This window comes from Crinia signifera, chromosome 5, assembly GCF_055691185.1.
Source record: "Crinia signifera chromosome 5, ASM5569118v1, whole genome shotgun sequence".
NCBI lineage: Eukaryota > Metazoa > Chordata > Amphibia > Anura > Myobatrachidae > Crinia > Crinia signifera.
Window position 1 is genome coordinate 91,261,640 of NC_139221.1, and position 25,527 is coordinate 91,287,166.

At 44.7% G+C, this 25,527-nt stretch overlaps 1 protein-coding gene and 1 long non-coding RNA gene across 2 annotated transcripts in view; one reads left to right on the top strand and one right to left on the bottom strand.

Moving 5' to 3' along the window:
- LOC146080411 (uncharacterized) overlaps positions 1-10,945 on the top strand; it is a 38,867-nt gene extending 27,922 nt beyond the window's left edge. Inside the window, exon 3 of the long non-coding RNA XR_014474871.1 lies at positions 10,757-10,945. This is a non-coding gene — a long non-coding RNA (uncharacterized LOC146080411). The remainder of the gene's footprint in view (positions 1-10,756) is intronic.
- Positions 10,946-17,957: 7,012 nt separating this feature from the next.
- Positions 17,958-25,527, bottom strand: part of CEP76 (centrosomal protein 76) — a 33,545-nt gene continuing 25,975 nt past the window's right edge. Inside the window, exon 12 of the mRNA XM_083187683.1 lies at positions 17,958-18,254. Within this exon, the coding sequence (XP_083043809.1) occupies positions 18,116-18,254 (139 nt within the window). The 3' untranslated portion in view covers positions 17,958-18,115. The remainder of the gene's footprint in view (positions 18,255-25,527) is intronic.

The following is a 25,527-nucleotide window of genomic DNA, read 5'->3' on the forward strand; positions in this document are numbered from 1 at the left end:
GTTTTGGGGCATTTATAGAAGTCAGGTAATGTCTCATTTAAAAATACATAAACCTATGTGTTTTAGGTAGCGCATACAAAAGGTATATACAGGTCCGGCACCACCACTAGGCAGCTTTAGGCAATTGCCTGTGGGCGCTGGACACTGGAGGGCGCCAAGAAGTAAGCTCATCCTCACACCAGAATACCACTCACCCACAACCCCCGCATAGTGTGTGCTGGAGCAGGTGAACAGTGCCCACATTACCCCATCCCAGTGGAGCTGGTGCAGGTCAGTGGCGGCCACAACAGCCCCCTCCGAGGACCGGGCGATGGAGGTGATCTGCTACACCCCCCACCCCTGTTTAGTAGGTGACCCACCCCAGTGACTGGAGCAGATGAGTGGCGGGTTGGACACCTCCACCAGTGGAGCAAGTGAGCGGCCGGGCAACTACCATCCCCACTCCCCAGGTGAGCGGTGCCCGTAATCTTGCCCGCCGTTTTGCCTGGGGCGCTGAAATGGCTTGCACCGGCCATGGGTATATGTAGATATAGATCCTCCCGGGTCAAAAACTTTCTTAGAGTGTAAACCTTTATCTTTCCACAACAAATTAAACAGTGAGTTAAACAACAAAGGAATGGGTTTCCTCACAGAGCGATAAATTGGGAAATATATGGATTCCTATTACAGCATTTATTAGTATATATTAAAATACATACATACATACATAATGCATACAGTATGTACCCTTAAATAGAATATAAGATTTGAATTCCAAAGGAATATTTCTAAAATTACTTATTTCAAACCCAGTCACTAATGTAGCACCCCCGAGAATCTGTAGAACTACAAGGACTGTTTGAGAGTTGCTGTACAAAACTAAAATGCAGCCCTCCTCTTTAAGAAACTGCAGGGACAGCGTGAGTTAATGCAGCCAAGAGCACAGTTTATCCTAAACAGGATTCGCTGCACATAGCGTAAATTGTCATTGAATACTGTATTCTGTGTGTGTCTGACAGGGTTATTATCAAGGGAGTTGATGCGGGTATCAAAGTGGTGACGAGAGGCTGCTCACTCCTCCATGCTGGAAGTGACCGTCTTCCACACCGGTACTTGCATGTTTAACATTCTTAACTGTTTACAGGTGGAACTCGTATCATAAGTGTATTGAGGATGCAGTTACAATGCCGGCGGTCGGAATCCCGGCATTCAGAATCCCGATGCCTAAATCCCGACACTTTCTCCCTCTGTGGGTGTCCACAACACCCATAGAGGGAGAATAAATATGTATGCTGAGCGTAGCGAGGCACCAGGCCCGCTGCGTGGCGAGCGCAGCGAGCCCGCAAGGGGGGGGGGTGATCCACGTCCCCCCCCCTTGTCGGGATTTCGGCGGGTGGGATTTTTAACGCCGGGATTCCGAACCAATCCCCTGTATTGCTGTATATATTACAGATCTGGATCAGCCACTATATGCTATTTAGTTTCCGGGTGTCTTAACAAAGTCATGTTTAATATCGCTATGCTTTTTTTTTGAAAATCAGAATCATCTTTATTGACCAGGTATACAATGTATACTTGGAATTTGACTTCGGAACACTATTACAGTAGCCAATACAATACGATGGTTTGGGGGGGGGGGGGGTTGTTTCGTTGCAGTAGACAAATGTCACTCGACAGTGCAGCAGTGCAGAGCTCACACGGCCAGCTCTGCCGTGTCACGGTGGTCAGAAGTAGTTCAGCAGCGTTACCGCTTGCGTGCAAAAATCCTTTTAGGAGTTCTATTTGTCTTTGCAGGGATGGCCCTGTATCACTTTCCGGACGGGAGTAAATTAAACAGTCTGCGGCTTGGGTGGGAGTGATCCTTGACTATTATCCCAGCCAGATTCCTGGCCCTTGAAGTGTACAGTTCATGGAGAGAGGGGAGGCTGGCTCAATTATCCCTTCAGCGGTTTTGACTACTCTCTGAAGTCTGCATTTGTCCTTCGTGCTGGCAGAACCGTGCCAAATCAGCAATGAGGAGCACAAAACGGACTTGATGATTGCTGAATAGAAGAGGCGAAGTAGTTTCTGGGGAATTCCAAACTTCTTCAGTTGCCGGAGGAGGTACAGCCTCTGCTGCACTTTTCCAACGAGAACATTGGTGTTTGCTTCCCATTTCAGGTCTTTCATGATCGTTGTCCCAAGGAATTTGTAGTTGTCTACAGTCGCCACCTCCTTGTCTCGGATCATTAGCAGTGAGGCACTGCGCACCTTTTTCCTGAAGTCAATCACCATCTCGACTATTTTCTGCGGGTTGAGCTCCAGGTTTTTGTTGGTGCGCCACTGGTTGAGCCGAGCCACTTTCCTCCTATAGGCCGATTCGTCCCAGTCTTTGATGAGATCAATAACGGTGGTGTCATCTGCAAAATTGATGATCTTGACTGACTGCGTACTGGATGTGCACTCGTTTCTATATGGGGAGAATAGCAGCAGGGAGAGGACACAGCCCTGGGGTGCACCCGTGCTGATGGACCTGTTCTTTGAAATGGTATCCCCACTTTGACCACCTGGGTCCTGTCGGTGAGGAAGTCCGTGATCCAGGAGCAGGTGGGCTCTGGAACCCCGAGGTGGAGTAGTTTGGGGTAGAGGGAGCTCAGAATGATGGTGTTAAATGCCGAGCTAAAGTCGACAAGTAGAAACCTTGCGTAGGTGCCAGGGTTGTCGAGGTGTTGGAGCATGTTTTGAAGCCCCAAGTTGACTGCGTCCTCTACAGAGCGATTTGGCTGATAAGCAAACTGGAGGTGGATGTTCAAACAATTTCATGACCACCATGAGGTTAGGGTACTAGCTGGTAGAAAGTGTTACCCCATCAGGGCCCGGCATTTTTCTAGGATTGACTTTTTAGAGCAGCACCTCGACCTCCTCAGTGACGACTTGCAGTGCAGGTGGTTGTGAGGGGGATCTTTGGTTATTGTCGCATCCATTTGCGGGGAGGAGTGGAGCCTCTTTGTCAAATCTGCAGTAGAAGAGGTTCAGCTCCTCTGCCAGGTTCCAGGGAGGTGAGGCAGGCTTCTGCGGGGGCTTGTAGTTTGTTATGGCACCCATTCTTCTCCATACAGAGGCAGATTTGTTGTATGTGAGGTCGTTTGGAAGTTTGTCTGCGTACTGCCTCTTTGCCCGCCTGATTTCCTTACTTAGCAGGTTTCTGGAGGGATTGTATGGGTACAAATATTTGATTGAACCTGAAAAGTCGTGAACAATAAATCTTATGTAAAAAGCATAAATTGAACAAATGAGGAACAAACCACTATTTGCCAATAGATTACATTATAATGGTAAAATAAGAAATTATCTTCTATGGTAACAAGATAATGATGGGGATGCATCCCTGAATATTATCTTGTCATAGAAAGGAGAAGATGCATACTGTATAAAAAAAAAAGTAAGAGTCAATTATGAAACCATTACAATGTAATAATAATTAAACATAAAATCTAAATAAAAGAAAATCAAAGAAAATAAATCATATAAATCAAACCATTAATTAAATAAGACAACATAACAGTTGCCCGCCTCCAAACCAGAACCATCAACCGATCCATGGACTAATCCAGCCAACCATCAAGAAAACAACGGATTATGCTTACCGATAATTCCTTTTCTTCATAGAGATCCCATGGCAGCCAATACCTAGGGATTTCATCCCACAGCCTTGAGTTAGACAGGTTACTTTTTTCCCGGAACCTCCCCCACTGGTATTAATCCTTGCTCCTCCCCTTCCTAGATGTCTTTCGAGTGTCTCCTTAATATCAGGTTCCCAGGAAAAAAAGAGACAACAAGGGAGGGCAACTGATGGCTGCCATGGGATCTCTATGAAGAAAAGGAATTATTGGTAAGCATAATCCATTGTTTTCTTCTACGATCCCCATGGCAGCCAATACCTAGGGAAATACCATAGCATAAGAACAAAAAGGGAGGGACTCAAGAATGCATATGTCAGGAATTTTAATTGTCAAGAACCCCTTGCAGGACCTGAGCTCCAAACTGCGGCAGAGATACATTAAGCTCATAGTGCCTTGCAAAAGTGTGCACTGTCGACCAAGTCACCGCCTCACAGATGTCCTTGATTGAAGCCTTCGCCTTCCAGGCCCAGGATGTCGCCACTGCCCTGGTTGAGTGTGCCTTAATGATGGAAGGAACCTCTTTACCTTCTTTTTGATAAACAAAAGTTATCAGCTCCCGTATCCATCTTGAGATGGTTTGTTTTGTTGGCGGTAGACCCTTTCTTGTTCCCTCAGGGATTACAAATAGATTCTTAGCTCTCCTTACATCCTTCAATCTTTCTAGGTATGTAGTAATTCCTCTTACCACATCCAGATTATGCCACAATTCCTCTTCCTTACTCTCAGGATTTGGATAAAACGCTGGCAATTAAATCTCCTGATTGAGATGGAATGATGATATAACTTTGGGTAGAAAGTACGGGTTCGTTCTTAGCACCACCCTATCAGGCATGATCTTGATATAAGGCTCCTATAAGTGCTTGGATCTCGCTCACCCTCCTAGCAGAGGTCACCGCCACCAGGAAGACTATCTTCCATGTCAGAAATTTCAGAGATATCTCAGATAACGGCTCAAAGGGCTCCTTCACCAATGCTCTTAGAATCAGGTTTAAGTTCCAAGGTACAACTAATGATTTCCTTGGCGGCCTCAATCTTTTGATAGCATTTCCGAACCTTATAATGAGGTCCTCTTCTGCCAGCCTTCTGTTTAACAGGACACTCAATGCCGAGATCTGCACCTTTAGTGTTGCCGTGGCTAGCCCATCAAAGAAACCTTTACATAAGAACTGAAGTACCTCCCCTGTAGGTATCTCTTCCAACTCTTCCTTTGATCCCCTCCAATTTATAAATGCTCGCCACACTCTGTAATAAACTGAAGAAGATACTTCCTTCCATGCATGAAGAAGAACTGAAATAGTTTGATCAGAAAGACCTCTTTGTCTCAGAGAATCCCTCTCAACCTCCAAGCCGTTAATGACAATGCTGCTGGATCTGGGAGTCTCTGATGACCCTGCACCAGTAAGTTCGGAATTATCGGGAGAGTCCAGGGCTCCTGTATGGATAACCTGAGCACCATTGCAAACCAGGCTCTCCTGGGCCAAAATGGTAGTATCCCAATAACTTCTACCTGGTCTTCCATTATTTTCTTCAATACTCGGTGGATTAAGGGGAATGGAGGGGAACAGGTATCCCAGTTGGCACTCCCATTTGACTGAGAAGGTATCCACTGCTGACGTGCGGGGAAGATAGTATCTTGAAAATAATTTTCCTACCTTCTTGTTGGTGTGCGTCGCCATCAGATCTACGTCCGGTCTCCCAAATCTCTTCACCACTTCTTCGAAGATTCCTGTGTCCAATTCCCATTCCCCTGGGGCTATCTTGTTTCGACTGAGCAAATCGGCCAGTATGTTCTCCTTCCCTGGGACAAAAACTGCTGTAAGAGAATTCACTGATGCTTCTGCCCATGTCAGTATCTTGGACATTACCACCATTAGATCTTTGCTCCTCGTTCCTCCCTGGTGGTTTATGTATGCTACTACTGTAGTGTTGCCCGAGAAAAATCTTAAATGAGAGTGGACCACTCTGTGACCAAATTCTCCTATTGCTCTCCATACCGCCTCTGCTTCTCTCCAATTTGATGACTTTGCACTCTCTCTTTCTGACCAAAGCCCCTGGACCGTATGTTCTTTGAAATGGGCGCCCCAGCCTGACTGACTTGCGTCTGTCGTTATGATCTGAAAATGGGGTAGATACAGGGACATTGCCCTCTCGTTCAGGCTTGGCTCCATCCACCATTTTAGCGACTTTCTTACTACTGAGTTTAACTTCACCCAGTCTGAATGATCGCCTCTCCCCTTTATATGGGGTAGAACGGCCCATTGGAGTTCTCTCATCCTCCATTGTGCCCAAGGCACCACACCAATCGTGGAGGACATCATCCCCAATAACTGTACACACTCCTTCACTGGGACTGTCACTTTCATCGATACCTTCTTTGAAAGAGAGGTCATTTTTACACATCTTTCTTCTGAAAGAAGAGGTCTGAAGTTCTCTGTGTCTATTATTACGCCTAGGAACTTTATTCTCTGAACTGGCATCAGTTGGCTTTTCTGAAGGTTGATTAACCAGCCATGTTCTTGCAGAAACTCCATCACCACATGTAAGTCTCTTAACACCCCTTCTGCCGATGCGGTTGCAATTAGGAGATCGTCGAGATAGGGCCAAATTTGAATACTTTTTCTTCTGAGAATCGCTATCAATGTCACTAAAACCTTCGTAAAGACCCTCGGAAAGGTTGTCAGCCCGAAAGGAAGACACTTAAACTGGAAATGTCTGCCCCGGACACAGAACCTGAGGAACCTTCAATGGGAACTGTGTATCAGGATGTGATAATACGCATCTTTCAGGTCTAGAAACACCATGAAGTCCCCTTTCCTGATGCCCGAGGTAATGGTTTTCGAAGTCTCCATGCGGAACTTCTTCACCTCTATATACTGATTCAGTAATCGTAGATCTATGATGGTCCTGAAGGCACCTGTAGCTTTCTCCACTAGAAACAAGCTTTAATAGAACCCCCTTCTTTCTTGCTCTGGTGGCACTCTTTTGATTGCTTTGATTTCTAATAATTGATCCAGAATCTTCAGTAATTCACTTCTCTCTAGAAGAGATGTAGGCATACTTGACTGAATAAAATGATCTCTTTTTGGTAGCTGTACAAATTCTATTCTGTAACCTTCGCCTATTATATTCAGCACCCATCTGTCCTGCACCGAGGTAAGCCATTGATTTTCGAATCCTAGTACACGAGCTCCCACGGCTGACGTTCCATAATTGTCATTGTTTGGAACCTCTTCTGAAATTGGCACGAAAAAACCTCCTAGAAGTACCGAATGAACCCCTCTGATTGTAGGGTCTCCCTGGCCTGTATGTCTTTGCATCTCTATACATTTGTCTTGCCGATGTAGATACTTGGTACTTAAATTTCTTCTCCTGTGGCAATTTCAGCGACTTTCCTCCAGTGATGCGATGAATAAGGGCGTCTAGCTTAGAGCCAAAAAGAAATGAACCCTCAAAAGGGTAATGAAACCAGTCTATTTTTAGAATGTGTATTTGCAGACCAGGACCTTATCCAGAGTGCTCTCCTCGTAGCGACTCCCGCTGCCATCGATCTAGCCAAGAATGATGTAATGTCCAATGAGGCCTCACACAAAAATTCCACTGCTTTCTGCATACTCTCTAAATTCTTCAAAATATATCCTCTAGATATCCGTTCCTCAATATCGGAGTGAAGATTCATACTCCAGATCCGCAAGGCCCTGGCCACTGATGCGATTGAGACACTAGCCTTTAATGCGACCGCTGAAGATAGATGTAACTTCCTGAGGGACCCCTCCATCCTCCTATCCATGGGATCCTTGAAGGAGGCCCCGTCCTCCAAAGGGATGGTCGTACGGGAGGTCACTTCGGCCACTGACGCATCTACCTTCGGAAGGCCACACCACTGTAGAAAAGACTCATCCTTCACTGGGTACATGCGATCTATGCGAAACAACTTCCCTTGTTTCTTATCTACATTAACCCATTCCTTAGAGATCAGATTCTTCATGACCTGATGAACAGGAAAATGTCTTGTTTTCTTGGATTTATCCTCAAATAACACTTCTCCTTCAGCTTGTACAACCGTGTCCTTATAGTTCATGGTTTTATAAATATTTTTTAATACATTCTCCACAATATCAAAGTTAAACACCCTATTCTCCTCTTTGACTTCACCGGAATCCTCAGATGACTTATCTCCTACTTCAAGTGCTTCCTCTGATGAAATAGATTCAAGCTCAGCCTGAACCCTAGATCTCATATGACCCTGGCTCTCATTAAACTCCTCCTTGGACACAAACGACCGCTTCATCCAGTCCATGAGATCCTTCAACATTTTACTGTGACTATCACCAGGTGATGGCTGGACTTCGCAATCATCACATAAAGTTCTTTCCTGAGATCCTTAAAACAATTTATCAAATGCCATGCATTTAAAGTCGATATGCTTCTTTTTAGCAGCCGCCTTCTTAGGGATAACAGGCACACTGAGGATAAACAGAAAAGCCTATCACTACCACTCCAAATAAAACACTTACTCTAACACTGATCTTAAACAAAACATGAGGCTCACCTCACAGGGACACTATCAGTCCTAGGGGGGGGGGGGGGGGGGGGGGAGGCAGATCCATCTTTATGCAGTAGAAAACAACTCCTGAAGAATCCTGCATAGATACACACTGCTCTTAATATCTGCTCAATAAGGCTTATAGGTCCAGATAAACAATAGCCTCCTCCATGAGGTCTTACCTTTCCAGGTACACAGCCCAGCTTTCTCTGCCCACAGTCTCTACGAATAGACTGCCATCAATATCCTCAGATGATCATTTAAATAGCAGAGCGCGCCACGTGAAGCGTGCAAACACCACCCGGAATCCTGGGGCTTGTAGTCTCCTCACCGCAGCGCTCGCGTCCGCCATAGGCGCAACGCCTTCTGGGGATTGTAGTCACTCCGGCGCGTCCAACGGGCGGAAGTGACGCGCACTTCCGCCGGGCGCCCGGTGATCTTGTACTGCCTCCTGGGAAATGTAGTTCCATCGCCCGCCGCCTCCACGCTTTACCCGGCGGTAAAGACAGCGTCAGGCATGCATCCCCATGGCAGAGGCTCTCTCCTGCACCACAGAAGACTTATAGCTCACATGCTTCTCCCGGATTCAGAGCCAGCGGATAACATGGACAGAATCCCCACAGGGGTCACACTGCCATGCTGCTTCCCCCAGAGTGAGCCCTGTATCTATGGCGTGAGCCCAAACAAAAAATAACACTGCTTATCCTATCTAACTAACAAGGAGACAGGAAAAAATACATCTAGGAAGGGGAGGAGCAGGGATTTATACCAGTGGGGGAGGTTCCGGGAAAAAAAGTAACCTGTCTAACTCAAGGGTGTGGGATGAAATCCATAGGTATTGGCTGCCATGGGGATCATAGAAGAAATAAAGATAGGGGAGAAAGACAGCATAGAGAAATAAAAAGGAAGAAAAAGTGGGAGTAAAATCAAAGAATAGTTAAAGGGTAACGGGGTTTAGTAAAAGTTGGAGAGTATACCATGAAGTGGATTGGAAGCAGGTTTGAATTGCCAGCTAAGTGTGAGATGGCAAGGTCTGAATATATTTGTCCCAGCATTAAAATAATGTCTGAGTCAACAATAATTTGTGTAGTCAAGCTTCCAACCAGTCCATGGTAATTAGGAAAAGCAACTGTGACGTTGCCAAATCTAGTGAAGGTGTAGAGTCATAAATCCATTGATGAAGGATCGCTTTCTTGCCTGCTGCTGAGAGGAGCATGGTAATTTTTATATCATGTTTGGGGATAGATGGTTGATCAGCTATATGGCCAAACAACGCCTAAGACTCAGTAAATTAAAACAATAACTGAAGAGGCCAAGGCCATGTTTGCAAATAGGTTTGTATGTGAGAACAGTTCCAGAGACAGTGAAAAAGGTCAGCGTTTGGTGTGTGGCATTTTGGAAAATCGAATCTCTCCGTGGGGGCCATTAGTTAACATCTCTTACAAGAGAAGTAAGCCTATGAAAAATTTTGTAGAGCATCTCCTGGATCTAGCCGGGATAAGTTAAAGGTTCAATAAAAATGAATGTAAGATGGTCTCAGGGTCATGGGAGGAGGATTGTGAGGCCCATTTTGTAAGCGTCATGAGCTCTGTCTCAGGATCTAATTCTGTACGAAGACGGGCGTATATAGTAGATATGGAGTGTGTTTTAGTACGAATTACAGAATCTAAGGGATTCATTTTATCTTGGGGTTAAAGTTTAGATAAAACAGATAGTAAATAGTGTATGGCTTGGAATTATGGCGTGGGAGGAGGTGGAAGCGTTGTACAGCCTCATCAAAAGTAAGCAGACTAGATGTATTTAACAAGTGACGCAAAACATAGAATCCCAGAAGAGCGCCTTGCTGTAAGAGACATAGCTTTGCCGTCCTGGAACTCCAAATTTCCAACTAACAGAAGAGACAGTGAATAAAAATATTGTAAACAAAGGTATTTTCTAGCTCGCCTCCAAGCATATATAGTATAGAATAGGAGATTATCAAATTGGTATGATTTCAGATGAGAAGGACATGCATGTAATAGATCGTTAAGAGAAAGGGGAGTGCATAACTGGGAATCGAGAGCTGCATTATTAAAAATAGCAGACTACTTATCCCTGCCCAACATTAAACAGTACAATTTAACCTTAGGGCTAAATTGTACTATTATGTTGGGCAGGGTAACTCCTCCCCTTGGGGTGGACTGAATTAATTTGTGGAGAATTATCCTAGACCTTTTAGAATTCCAAATAAATTTAAACAGGTCAAATTTGGAAAGTAAAATAGGAGTCATCTGTAAAACACACAGTATTTTTGTAAAGATGGCCATTTTAAATAAATTGCATCGCCCTAATAATTCTGCCAGATTGTTGTTTTTTTTTTATGAATAACTGGAGTAACATTATATGCATTTAAATTATGAAGATGGGGTGGGAGGACTATGGGCAAATATGCAAAAGATGTAGAGGCCCATTTGAAAGGAATCACTATATTGCTTAGTATACTGTATAAATTAAGTGATGGTTTATTTTATGATACAGTACCTTGATTAGTTTTAGAGTTATATGCATAATAACAATAGTTTAATGTAAAAAGGAATGAATGGCGGGAAATCCCTGCATAATCACTATGCAAACCTGTAGGAAACCTCATGAATGTGAACAAAGGACAAAGCTACCTACCAACCAGCTCGCAGCTACCTGAGATGACCTGAGAGGTACTGACAAATAGAAGACATCGGAGAAGTGACATCATTACCTTTAGTTTAATGTTAATAAGAATTTGTGCTGCTAATAATGTTGGTAAATAATAAAATGTCATCATGAAGACATTGTGCTGTCCCCATGATGTAATCATGATGTCAACCCCCAATGTCATCGTGATGTCAGCTGTGAAAGTTAAAATGCACATATTAGATATTTTAGATATACGGTAGCTTGTGTAAATGTCAGCCATCTTAAATATACCTATTTACTAAAGTGCAATTATTGGTGTTACAGACACCGCTACTGTCTAATGTTTAATATCCATGTGTGCAGATTAGCGAGACCTGCGCTCTGACGGCATCGCCAAAGGAATCACGCGTCAGGAGCACAAGTTATGAGCAATATACAGCTATAAACGTGCTTTGGAAAGAGCATAGTCCACTTGGTATAATTAATTCAATGATCTCAACAAATACTCTACAATAGTGAGTTAATTGAATATATTCCAATCAACCTCACCTAGTACGAATCAATTGAAATTTACATGGTTCCCTTTTAGTCTTTCTTTCCAGACTATTCTCTTTCAGTATATGGTCTCAATGGAACAAGTAAAATGCAAACAAAACCCTTCGAATAGGAAAGGAGGCAAGCGGTCTGGAAAAAAACCACAGGAGACAGTTCAGTATTTGTCTAATAAGAATCCCCATGAAATACACTCATATGGTTTTTAATATAAAATAAATAAATATTTCTAATGATCATAGAAGCTCCTACATATTTTAGGATAGTATGAAGGTTCGAGGTAATTTTGAAGTTAATCGGATATGTAGTTCCCAAGATATAGAAAAACGTAATTATAATATGACATAAATTCCCCATTTCTAGTACCAGACTACTCGAATAATAGTCAGCGTCAATATAGGAATATCGTATTTAAGATGACCTTAAGCCCTGAAGACTTATGTAACCATTAAAGTTTTAAGTTAAAATATGTACTAAGACCAAGAAGGCAGACCGGATGGGAGTGTCTATCTTGATCACTCACTGTTTCCTTCCAACCTATTAGAGAGAGAAGCAGGTGACAACAGCAGGCAACCCTAGCTCCCCATGAGCCCATTGTCTAAACCCTATAAAATAAGCTGCGTGGCTCTGTAGAACCACACACCTGTTATCAATATGATAATAGAAGCCTTGATCAGGAGCTCAGCGTCTACACATACTGTATGGTAACTATGTCCCACAGGTATGGTCTTTCGGGTTTCTATGTATAAGCTTGTGCCTCTGTTTTAGTGTGTTAATCCCGCTGTCTGTAGCGGTCATTATACTGTAGATATACTGTAACATTGTGTATTTTTATTTGTGTACGTTTTAATGGCTTATTTTCCTAAATAATACCTTTCTTACACTAACGTTATTGTTGTGGATTCATTTATTCCATATTTTATATTGGGCTGAAGGGGTGGCTATGTTAAATTGAGGACAACAAGGTTTAAAGTTTTTATTATTGTGTGTTATAGAAGTGTATAGGCCCATAGCCATTGCATTCTGTCCTAGAGGTAAATGTCCTAGGATGACTGTGTGTCTACTATCACTAATCAAAGAGCTGTTTTTCTCATTGAGCCAGCACTATTACTGAAAGCGAGGCTTACCTCACAACAGCTAATAGTATTCGCCCACTAAGAATTAAATGCAATATCCTGAAACATTAGGTTCACAGGAGGCGATGGTGAGTATTGACGGCTGGCAGTATTTATCACCAGCTTTGTAAATACTTATCGATTTGTCCACTAGGAGTTAGGAAGGTAATTTTATACGAAATTGACACCCCCCATGTCATCATGGTGTAATTGTGAGGTCATCCTGATGTCACCCCTATATCATTCTGATGTCATCAGGACATCATTTTTGTGTAAATGTACAGAACCCCTAAACATTTGGTCCTGGGTTATACAGGGATAGAATACAGTAGAATAAAGTACAAAGAGCAGTAGCTAGTCACATACAATACATATATAATTGGGCACTGAAGCAATTACACAAGCCTCAAAGGCTGGTAGAATAAGTTTTGTATAACCTGGCCATTGGGAGACTGAACCCAGCTCCTGGGACTTGCTGCGGCAGACTCTGTATAACACGGACTGCTGAGCATTTCAACAGGAGGGTAAGAAACAGCAGCACAAAAAGAGGAATTGCACCCTGAGCTGGGGGAGGAACTATTAGGAGAGCCAACCTCCTATCTTCTGAAATTCACCTCCAACACTAAACAGCTTAATAGAATATTCTGTTTTATATTATGCCATGGCGGTCTACCAGAGGGCGCAAACGCCCCAATTTCTGCAATCACCGCCTACAACTCATGGGTGGACCAATTCTAATTATTAAAGAATAGTTTTAAAATGATTAAAGAAAATCTATTACCCTTCTAAAATGGTCAGTTTCTTTTTCCTTCCCTGCCATCTATTCTGTGATCTTGCCACATTTTTTTAATCTGTACTTCTGCAGTGCCATAAAATGCATGTGATTCCAAACAATAGTCCTTATTCTGGTTGACTCGCAAAGATGCGAATTCGCAGCCTTGCGAGTACCCCTGACGCCACCCTCCGCTCTGTCCATCGCCCTTCGCAAGGTGGGTCCCCCCTCGCAAACATCCATTCACACCCTATGTGGAAACACCCACATCATTCGATGCTCGCCAAGGGGCAGACTAGATGGGCCAAGTGGTTCTTACCTGCCATCAAATATTATGTTTCTATGACCATTGAATGATGTGGAGGGTGCACGCAGATCTAAGTGACTTCCAGGTCACTTAGATCTGCGTGCACCCTCGACACGAACTGGGATGGCAGCTGATATCCGGTGAGGTCAGCTACCCTCCCCCCATGTCACTGGGCAATTTCCATGCGAACGCCTCCCCCCGCAGTCTTGGGTGCGTGCGCTTGGTGAACAGTCTGTGCGCCGTGTCCACGCGCACCCAGCGCATGCACAGAAATGTGCAATTTAAAGCATGTCAATCAGAATAACCCCCAATATCTACTGTCATCACAATTTTGGATGAGCCAATTATGGCTCTACCTGGAGCTCCATTAATCATCTAATCATAGAAAGTATATATTTTTTTCAAATTAAATAGCATTAATATGTTAGCATATAATTTACCCATGAATATATTAAGATTGATTAGATATAGTGAAAGTAGAAGTAGGTCCCTGTGACACCCCCCACCTCCCCAAAACAAACCCACAGATACCAATGCATCTACAAGACAGGAAACCCTCCCATCATTATGCAGAACTTAATGTAACAAGTTTCTTAGAACGTGTTAAGGAGAAATTAGCCAGAAAAATAATTCATCATTAGCAAGAAAAATCTCTGTATGCAGTAAATGTATTCTTCCTCCTCTCATTCAGCGCAGCTTTCCCTTAGACCAGATCAGAAGCTCTGCCAAATAAAGCTATGGTATCAGAAATCAGGCTCAGTGATTATATCAAGTAACTGTCAGCTATATCTGATGCAGTGCAAGGAGCAGAGCTGTATGGTCACATTAGTCACAGGATACAGCTGCAATGCAGCAAATAGGTCCTAGCAAAGAAGCCCTAATAATCCAAATACTTTTGGAAGATTAATCCTGGGAAAACTTCAGTCAAGATCCTAGAGTCCTCAAACCAGCAGCATCCCCAATAAACTCCGGATGTAATTTACAGACTGCAGTACTATGCATACATTCAGAAAATTATTATGTTTTATAATGTGCTTAGGTATACCATTATAATCACAGAATTGGAATGGGACATATACGAGAGAATATGGGATTTCGGTACTTATATGTTAGTTGGATGCCCACTATATTTAGTACGCTCATACCCCCACTATCCATGTCGGCGTGGAGTTGATTTCATATAGTGTGGCGAGCGCAGAGAGCCACTGAGCACGAAGCGTGGCAAGCCCCGCATAAAACTAAGCAAATAGCTTAGTGCAGGGGTGTCCAAACTTTTTGCGACAAGGGCCAGATTTGGTGTGTGTGGGCCGACCATTCAGCCTGACATTCTTTGAATCATTAATCACATCAGAATGGTCCCCCACTCTGCCCCCATTCACTCAATGTCCCCCAGCCTGCCCCTTCACTGTATTTCCCCCAGCCTTCCCCTCCTTCACTGTATGTCCCCCATTCACTGTATGTTCCCCACTCTGCACCCATTCAGTCTGTCCCCCAGCCTGCCCACCTTCTCTTAATGTCCATCAGTGCCTCCATTCATTGTATGTCCTCAAGCCTGACCGTTCTTCACTGTATGACTCCTATTCACTATGTACCCCATTCTGCCCCCATTCACTGTATGTCCCCCAGCCTGCCCCTGCTCCCCCTTCTATGAATGGCCATCATTGCCTCCATTCACTGTATGTACCCCAGACTGACCCTCCTTCACTGTATGTCCCCCTGCCTGCCCCCTCCCTTCTCTGTATGTTTCCCAGCCCCTTGTGTGAGCCACAGGACGGAAAGGCAAAGCAGGAACTGCAAGGACAGGAGATGCTTGGGCTCCCGCTGCTGCCCTCCTCCGCTCTACATGTTACGGTACCAAGCTTCCCCCTTGCTGCCCCCCTCCCTAAACACTGCTGTCACTGTCACGATTGCAGCAGCAGGGGTAGGATGCCAAACACATCTGACTGTGGTGGCCGACACCTCCTCACTGCAGCAGACAGCAAGGTAAAGGCTCGCTGGCCGAGGCCTCACCTTTAATGTCCTGCGCTGTGCTTCCCACATCTGATGCTCCGCTTGAAATAACAGCACGGGCCACAATTGGCCCCGGGCCTGACTTTGGACATGCCTGGCTTAGTGGGTGCCCAACTAACATATAAGTACCGGGATATCTTATGCAGATATGGTGTGACTACTGGTATATGCCTACTTTCAATAAGCAGGCTATTATAACTGGGAAAGTCGAGTTCTTAAAAAACAAACTAAAAATTACCTTAAAAACTCATGCAATAGTCACTACCATGCCACAGGCTTAATCGCTTATTGAACAAACTGGTTATGCAGATAACTGTGGCCGGACTGAAACAAATTGAACTACATGTCTTCAAACATCTGTTGACCATTACAGAATTGGTAAATGTGCAATTTAAAAAAAGTATTGGATTAATACTTGAACAATTTGAGGGTTTTCACGTTTACTAATGCTTACACCAGGTGAGAGAGGAAATCAAACACCTGCTACCTTACACAGCAGTATGTTTGAGGTGGACGCCTCAGAAAAGAAGGGGTAGGAAACAGACAGCAAGTTATCCCTACTGGCTTTCCAATTCGATTGTCATGTTTGCTTTGTCAGCATAGCAGACCACTTTCACCTTAACAAAATAAATACATCTCACATAGTCAACCTACAGTATGAGATTGGTCAGCTGTTGTGGAATCCCCAACACAAGAAAAAGCTCCTGTTTAAAATCTAAGTTCCACCCCAGATCTAGTTAAACTGAATGGTCCTAAACATGTATTTTTGTTCCCAAGAGCTCCTTCCCGTGCCATGTAGAGCTAATTAGGCCAGGGGCTAGCACTCAGAAGCAGGATTCTGACTGCTAGCCCTGTAGGAGAGAATGCTGCATCATAAAGGTGGATAACCTGTTACCACCTTAGCTGGAGGATTAGTCAGCAGTCCGATATTCTCTTGGGACATACTTAATTGGCACCCATCCAGAGGATTAAATTATATTCCGGTATAGGGCTTGTCACCATGTTATAACACATCGGTGTGTACGCCTGAGATCTGTTAAGGATTTAACCAATTAAAGAACCAACCCACTAAAATAAATTTTATTTATTCTTTATTTTTGTTATAGGTTAAAAATTAAATAAAGTCTAAATTTATGGATCAGAGTTTTCCTTAAGCAAATCCTCTATGCTGGAAGACAAAAATCTGTTGCCCCTGATGAAGTATTTTCAGACGAAACGCGTTGGATTTTCTCTGTGTTGATTTAAGATTATTCCACTGTACTATACTATGTACTTATATAACGAAGACTTTTACAAATACTTGTCTCACTGGATGTTGGACTCCAATACTGTACTATTGGGTATACTGTATAAATTGTAGGCACCAAAACTACTATAGTTGCATATTGTTTTAGTTTTTTTCCCAGCCTTCAGGGAATGTTGTGATTAGGCTGCCTCAGAACAGTTGAATATTCTGTTTTAACAACTCTAACATATTGCAGTAGCGCGAATTTGAATATTGGGGTTATATATTGATCTATCTATCTAAGCACAGATGGTTAAAATCAAACTAAATTAAGTCCCTAATTAAGTGACCTGCAGCCAATTACAGATGCACTAAAAACATGGACCTTTGGGGTGCTTTGAGAACCTTTGATTTAAGTATGGACTTCCCAAACACAATCCTCAAGTCACCCCAATGGTCCAGGTTTTAAAAAGTATATAAGATCAGCACATATTGACTGTGCACAGTGAATGCTGTGTTCAGATACTCCTCTGGTTACATGAATGCCAGCTTTGAACTCTTCCCTGCTGGCTCCGATTAAGCAGACATGTGGCAAGAGGAGTAACAGAGTACAGACTATCCAACTGTAAGAGCAGGAGGAACTCGGTTCAGCGGTAACTAGACTGTAGGATCAGGTATGCAGGGAGGTTGGATCAGGGTGATCTCTGTTACCGACTACCCAGTAGAGGAGGGATCGGTATGAGCTGTTAGGGGAGGTGGCATCAGACATGTTTGTATTAGCCTGTCTTTAGTCAGCAGAAGCCAGCACCATGTGCACTCACTGTTCATACCATAGACAGACCATGCAGCACTGGTGTGTTTATAAGGGACACAGTGTGTAATTTTAAATATGTATCCTTCCGGGTCCAGCAACAACGGCAGCTGCGCTGCAGAAATCGCAGGAAAGATGTCCGTAGTGCCATTTTGAGTGCTCTAGTGATTAGAATACAGCGCTAGAGACGGGGCCCCCAGACGGAAGAGGGTGCACAGGGGCCTCCTACTCTCTTAAAATGCCAGCATTATATAACGCCATAGGTGGGCATAAAAATATTATAATAATCCATAGTTTTAGTTATGGTGATTAAACGACAAGTCACAGTCCTCAATATAGGATTTTTTTTTTATTATTATATAAAGCAATCTCTCATTTATCAAATATTTAAAAAAATAAATACAATTTGACATATATTAGAAAATATATATAAAACATTCTTGTACAGAAGTAATTTCTAGGTTGGTAGAAGATTGTGATATTGGTATCATAACACAGAGCGATATTTACATGCAAACATAATCCACACGGCACACGCAGATTCAGGGTACGTGAAAACTCGCACTCGTACCGCCAGTCGTATCTGATCTCCCCGACAGCCAACAATCTCATCACAGAATGGGGATCTGTGCAATACATACAGAGTAATAAACACAAAAAAAGAAAAGAGAAAAAGAAGCATATTAAAAAAGACCTAAAAGAAAACATATATATCTGTCAATCAATCTAGAAAGGTTACCCGCTTGGCAGGGCTTCATCTGATATTTTTGCAAGAAATGCAACCACACCGAGTCACTGAATCAACCAGCTATTACAGGGCTCCCCCAACAGAACACGTTTACCAGGTCACCCGGCAGGTGCACAAATGACACATTATAAGATCACAGGTGGAGCTAATTATGTCACCTGTGATTCTATGTGGAGACCTGGAAAGCATGCACTGTTGCGGGTCCTTGAGGACCGAGGTTGAGAATAGCTCAGAATACTGAGCTATTACACAGGGTATCAGTTCTGCACAGGACTCGTTGCACCACCAGACTTTCATTTTGCAAATTCTATCAGATAATAGATATAATCTGATTGGTTGCCATGGGCAACATCCCATCTATTATCTTCTAGAATTTGCTAAATAAGTAGCAGCATCAGATTGATTGTTATGGGCAACATCCTATCTTCAACAGAAGTCCCATATTAGGAAATTTAAATCGGGGTGTTTGGCCAAATTACAGTTGTTACACATACTGAACAGCTTCACTAAAGCTGGCCATACACAAAGATTTATTGTTCCATCTGGCTGGTTGGCATAAAAATCTGGTAATTTGTGGGTGCAAAATGACAGTTGACCATTTTCTTTCGAAATGCTGTAAAAAAAAAAAAATGACAAAACGGTAATTCGGATATTAGCAGATTTTTGTTCCAACCAGCCAGATTGGACAATAAATCTTTAGGTCTATGGCCCGCTTTTTTTTATTATTTTTTAGTTAAATCAAGTGTATGTTATTGATTTTCATAAAACCTTAAAAATAAACAATTTACACAGTGTCAATTTTGTATGCTTTTCTCAAACAAAATCAGTTACGGAATAAAACAATCCCAGACGAGCATATAGCAAAAAGTACTGGTAGAGCTAAGGGTCGGAGATAGTCATGTGTGTGAGGCCGGAAGGGCACACCCCAGAGATGCAAAGCATGACAACAATAGCCTGTCATTAGTCGTAAGTAACATAAAATTGTGAATCTTGCCAGAGACCCCAAACTTTGATATTTATTCTTACAACCTCGTTTAGTATACATAAAATCGCTCATGTGAAAGGGTAGTATTGACGAGTGCAATCCACTCAGCAGGAGATGGGGGATCTGGTCTATAGTCAGCTTTACCTGGGTAATATTTTTAAATTTATTGATAAAAATAATTGTTGTGATGAAGATAATTCTAAGTTAACACACTTCTATTGACAAATAATAATTGCACAAAAATTTAAGTTATGGTAAGACTTACCTTTGTCGACTCTTTCATTGAGGCTCATGGGATCCACAGGACTGGGCACCAATCAGTAAAGCTTTTAGGTATCCCAGGATGCTCGCCTCCTCTCCCCTCTAACCCCGCCACCATGCTCTGGATATCAGTTTGGTCAACCAGATTAAAAGCAGGAATTGGAAACGGAAGTAGAAAGATTACAGTACAGTCACTCATAGACAGAAGGAGGGAACCAGTGCAGAAGGAGGGAACCAGTGACCAAAATCATAAATGTCTGAATAGGCCAGGAGTGTTAGGGCAGACGCCCTGTGGATCCAATGAACCTCAAAGAAAGAGATAACAAAAGGCAAGTCTTACCATAACTCATTTTCTTCTTTGGGATTCATGGGCTCCACAGGGTTAACCTTGGGGAAGTCCCAAAGCAGTTTAGTTAAGGGAGGGAACCCGTCTGAGGGACCATACATTTCTGACGATCAAATGAGGAATCCTGGGAGGCGAATGTGTCAAAGGCATAAAACCCTAGAAACGTGGACAAAGGACCACATAGCTGCCTTGCACAATTGTTCTGCATATGCCCCGTGGCATGCTGCCCATGACGGTCCAACCGACCTAGTACAATGTGCAGATATTGATGCTGTATTGGAAGATTATCTTGTTCATAAACCTGTGCAATCACTATTCAGATCCAGCGAGTTTGTTGGCTCTCCAACCCTATTTGTGGAATCCATACAGAATGAAGTGTCAGATTTTCTCATAGACTTGGTATGGTCCACATAAATCCGAAGCATTCGGACTTCAACGTGGGAGCGCTCTTTAGGAAACAAATCCGGTGAATCCAAGGCAGGGACTACAATTTTCTGATTTATATGGAATACTGCCTGAGGATCTCTGGACCAAGACCGGTAAATGTGTACCATGTGATTGTGGCGTGATGCAATGAGATCCACGTCCAGTAGACCCCATTGTTCCACCTGGAGAAGAAATACGTCTGAGAGGACAACTCCCCTGAGTGCACATCCTGCCGACTTAGGAAGTCTGCCTCCCTGTTTAGGACACCTGAAAGGAACATCACGGATATTGCTGACAGGTGTTGTTAGGCCCACTTGAGTATCCTGGATACTTCCCTCATGGCTCTTGCACTGCGAGTGCCGCCCTGATTATTTATATAAGCCACAGTCGTGGAATGGTCTCACTGGACTTGGACAAGTTTGCCTTTCAAAAAGTCTTGCACCTGTAGCAATGCGTTGTCCACCACCTGTATCTCCTAGACATCGATGGGTAACAGATTCCACAAGGGTCCATTTCCTCGCAAGGATCGGGATTCTACTACGGCCCCTAAGCCTCGCAGGCTGGTGTTTGTAGTGAGAACCACCCAGTTGTGGACCCCGAACGGCCTTCCCTGGTTCAGATGATGGATAAGAGCCACCAGGTTAGGGATAGTTGTAGCCAACGTCAGCACCATTTTTTGAGATTGAATCTGCTGATGCTGGCTGTCTCATTTGGATAGAATCAGTTTCTGCATAGGACGCAAGTGGAACAGCGCCCACTCAATCATGTCGAAAGACGACAACGTGAGAATTCCGCTGAGAATTTTGCAATACCAGGTGAATTGTGATTGTGGGATGATTTAAAAAAAAAAAAAAAAAAAAAAAAAAACTTCAGAGTCCAGCACGGCTCCCAGGTGTAGCATCCATCGAGACGATATGAGGGCATATTCTTTTCAGTGCAGAAGCCACCCATGACACTAAAGGAACTTCACAGTCATTTGAAGGTTATCAAGCAATTGCTTCTGAGAACTGGTATCATCCTTATGCCCCATGGACAAAGCTATGTTGCCATGACTGCCATAACATTCGTGAAGAGTAGACAAGCCAAATGGAAGTGCCTGAAACTGGAAATATAGGAACATAATTGCAAAACACACCATGTTGTCCTCTGGTTCCATCACCAACACTATAGTCCGCAAAGTTTCCATGCAAAATGTGTGTACTTTCACAAACTTAGAGATTTTACATTTAGAATGGGCCTGTAAATACAATTTGAGGACCAAAAACAGAATTGAGTAATATCCGTGGACTCTGGTGTTGTGGAACTAGAATTATTACTCTGGACTGCACCAGGGACTTTATTACCACTTGGAAGTTTTCCGCTTTTAAAAGGATCTGCTGGAAGGCTTAAGCAAAAAAGTATTGACGAGTGGAATGACCCTTAAAGGACACTGAATACTCGGAAGTCACAATTTCCCTCACTCAAGCATCGGAAATGGTGATGAACCATTCCTGTGCAAATTGAAGAAGGCTGCCTCCCACCCTGGGGTCCACCAAATTAAGCAAGGGGCTTTCTGGTGGCCCATGGCTCAGGCTTGGGCTTAGCAGTACTGGAGTGTCTTGGGAAGCCCTGTCTCTTTGCTTTCCCTTGGGCTAGAAAGGGTCTACTTTTAGCCCACGGTGTGGGAGAAGAGGGTAAACAGACCATCTTGGATGCCGCCAGAGAGTAAATTTTTTTATTAAGTTCCTTCCCAAAAAGAACCTCACCTGTGAAAGGCAACACTTCTAAGCTCCTTTTGGAATCAAAATTAGCTTTCCACGAACGCAACCAAACAATGCATTGTGCCAATATCGAAGTAGCTAAAGCCTGTCCGGCCAAAATATCTACATCAGATACCGCATCACTAATGCATGATGCTGCTTGTTTAATTTGCATAATGCACATTTTGCAAACCGGAGACGCATTAGCTGGCAATTCATCCTCTGTGACTTTAAGCCAGTAGTCAAATGCCTTAACAGCCCAAGACGCTGCTACTGTTTGTCTTTTAAAAGCCCTGTGACCATAAAAATAGAATTTTTCCATAGGTCTATCAAAACGGTTCCTTAAAAATGAACCCGTACAAACTGGTAAGATGGAAGGCTTCCAGCCGTGTACATGCGAGTCAACTGGAGGAGGGGATTCCAATAATTTACAATCCTCTGGTGGGAGTGGATACCTGGAGACGATTCTCTTAGACATGGAAAACCTTTTCCGGGAGTTGTAGACTGTTCTTTTTGTATATCCATTAAATAGCGTGGAACCAGGGCCGGTGCAAGGCAGTTTGGCACCCTAGGCAAAACTTCTAATAATGCGCCCCCCCCTACCCAGTTTCGTTATTCGTTAGGAATAAAGTATATATATATATATATATATATATATATATATATATGTTTCTGTGCGGGCACCTGGTGCGCAGCAATGTACTTCAAAGTACAGATGGAGCGGGTCTCAGTATCCGGGCGGCGGGGCGGCGAGGCGGACGCAATCCTGTCCCTGCGGGGGGGGGGGGGGGGGGGGGGGGGTGCGGGGTACGCGTGCGTCCCCTTCCGGCATACAGATGGCGGGGGGCAGGGGATGGCGGCTGGCGTCGCCATCGCCATCCCCTGGATAGATAAGTTCCGCTCCATCTGTATCCCTCACACACCTGTACCCCTGTCCTGCACGCTGCTGTTTCCCTTACTCACATGTAACCAGGCCCTGCACCCAGCCTCATCCCTAACACATGTTCCCCAGCCCTGCACCTCCCCCAAACCACATGTTCCATCCCCAGCCCTGCAACACACGTCCCTCAGCCCTGCACTTTACCCAACACACATGTTCCCCAGCCCTGCACCTCACCCAAAACACATGTTCCCCAGCTTTGCACGTTCCCCAGCCCTGCAACACACATGTCCCCCAGCCCCGCACTTTACCCAACACACATGTTCCCCAGCCCTGCACCTCCCCCAAAACACGTTCCCCAGCCCTGCAACATACATGTCACCCAGACCTGCACTTTACCCAACACACATGTTCCCCAGCCCTGCACCTCACCCAAAACACATGTTCCCCAGCCCTGCACCTCCCCCAAAACACGTTACCCAGCACTGCAACACACATGTCACCCAGACCTGCACTTTACCCAACACACATGTTTTCCAGCAGTGGCGGAACTCCGGGAGACAACGGAGGCTCCAGCCGCCGGGCGCTAAGCACTGAAGGGGCACATCGCTCTTTCACCCGGCACACCCCCCCCCCCCCCCCCACCCCCGTCTGCGACAGCCTCCTGACAGCCGCTAGCTCTGCAGCGCCGGCGGCTGTCTATCACCGGCTAAGCAGGCGGTGATAGACAGCCGCCGGCGCTGCAGAGCTAGCGTCTTTCTAGTGAAACTTCAAACCTGCAGCCCCGGGCTCCAGGACGAGATGGCGGCTAGCAGAGGCATGGTTGGTCCTGCAGCTCCCGGCACCAGCGGTGTGGCTAAGGTCAGGGGGCTGCAGGTTGCTGGGAGCTATACATGCGTTACATGTTACCTAACTGACCCTTCTCTCTCAACCCTCTCTCCTGACCCCCACTCGTTCTCTGTCTCACCCCCTCTCTATATGCCTGACCTCTCATTCCTCTCTATCTGCCTTAGCCCCTCTCTGTCTCTCTCTTTGCCTGACACCCCTCTCTCTACCTTACCCCCTATCTCTCTCTGCCTGAACCACCTCTCTCTCTGCCTGAACCCCTTCATTCTTTGCCTCACCCTCCTCTCTATATGCCTGAGCCATCATCCCTCTATCTCTGCCTTAGCCCCCTCTCTCTCTCTGCCTGACTCCCCTTTCTCTACCTAACCCCCCTCTGTCTCTGCCTGACACCCCTCTCACCCATCTCTGACACTTGTTTCTCTCTCTCTCCATTATTCCGTATCTATCACTCTCCTCTCTTTCTCTCCATTGCTCCCCCTATCTCATTCTCCCTCTCTATAGCTATGTATATATGTTGGTGTGGGGGGGTGTGTGTGTGTGTGTGGGGGGGGGGGGGCACCAGCTTATATCTTGCCTCCGGGCATTTTGGATGAACTTACGCCACTGTTCTCCAGCCCTGCACCTCCCCCAAAACACATGTCCCCCAGCCCTGCACATTACCCAACACACATGTCCCCCAGCCCTGCACTTCAACCAACTCACATGTCTCCCAGCCCTGCACCTCCCCCAAATCACATGTTCCCCAGAGCTGCAACACACATGTCGCCAGCCCTGCACTTCCCCCAACTAACATGTAAAACCATCCCTGCACCTCCCCTCCCTCAAATACATAAAGTATGTGCCAGTCACCTTTGCTGTATGTCTGGATGATCTGGCTGCTGGCAGGATCCATCGGATCTTGTGCTGGAGGGGGCGGAGCTACCAGACGATCTCTGTGAAGAGCAGCAGCAGGAAGCAGAAGAGCAGGGACATGACACAAGCCTCATACTGTAACTGCTGGCTGCTGCTGGAAGCTGAGCCCAGGAATCACCCACAGAATGCAGTACCTGCTCCCAGGCCTGGGTAACAGCATTCCAATGTGCAAAATGTGCTGGGGGAAGTGTCAGACTCCCCTACAACGCACGATGTCCAGTAAAATACTTATTTTACATGATCATGGTACTGGGGCGCCCTCTAGTGGCCAGCGCCCTAGGCAGCTGCCTAAAGCTGCCTAGTGGTAGCTCCGGCCCTGCGTGGAACGCTGATCTAACTTTCTTTCATTTAAAGATATCCATATTTTTTTGCTACAGTTACAGGTTAACCATCATCAGATAATAGTACCAGTTTGATAGTTTCAATCAGCACCACTACATCAACTACTGTGGTAATATCTACCTCCACCCCCTCAGAACCTGCTACAGGGGAGATGTTTGTGCAAGGGTTTGTACTGTGGTAGACAAAATATCAACCCATGGCAGAGGTACCTGCCCCATATGCAGTGGAATTGGCATAGTAGGTTTGAGGTGATCCACCATGGAGGCTCCTGAGGAATTACAGCAGTGGCAGATTGGCCTGGAGGAGTATAACAGTGAACACACAAGCTTGTTCTGTATGACATCCTGCTCAGACAGACCTACAGCACATGATTTACATGAAAGCGGGTTAGGGAAGTTTTTCTTATTGCGCCCC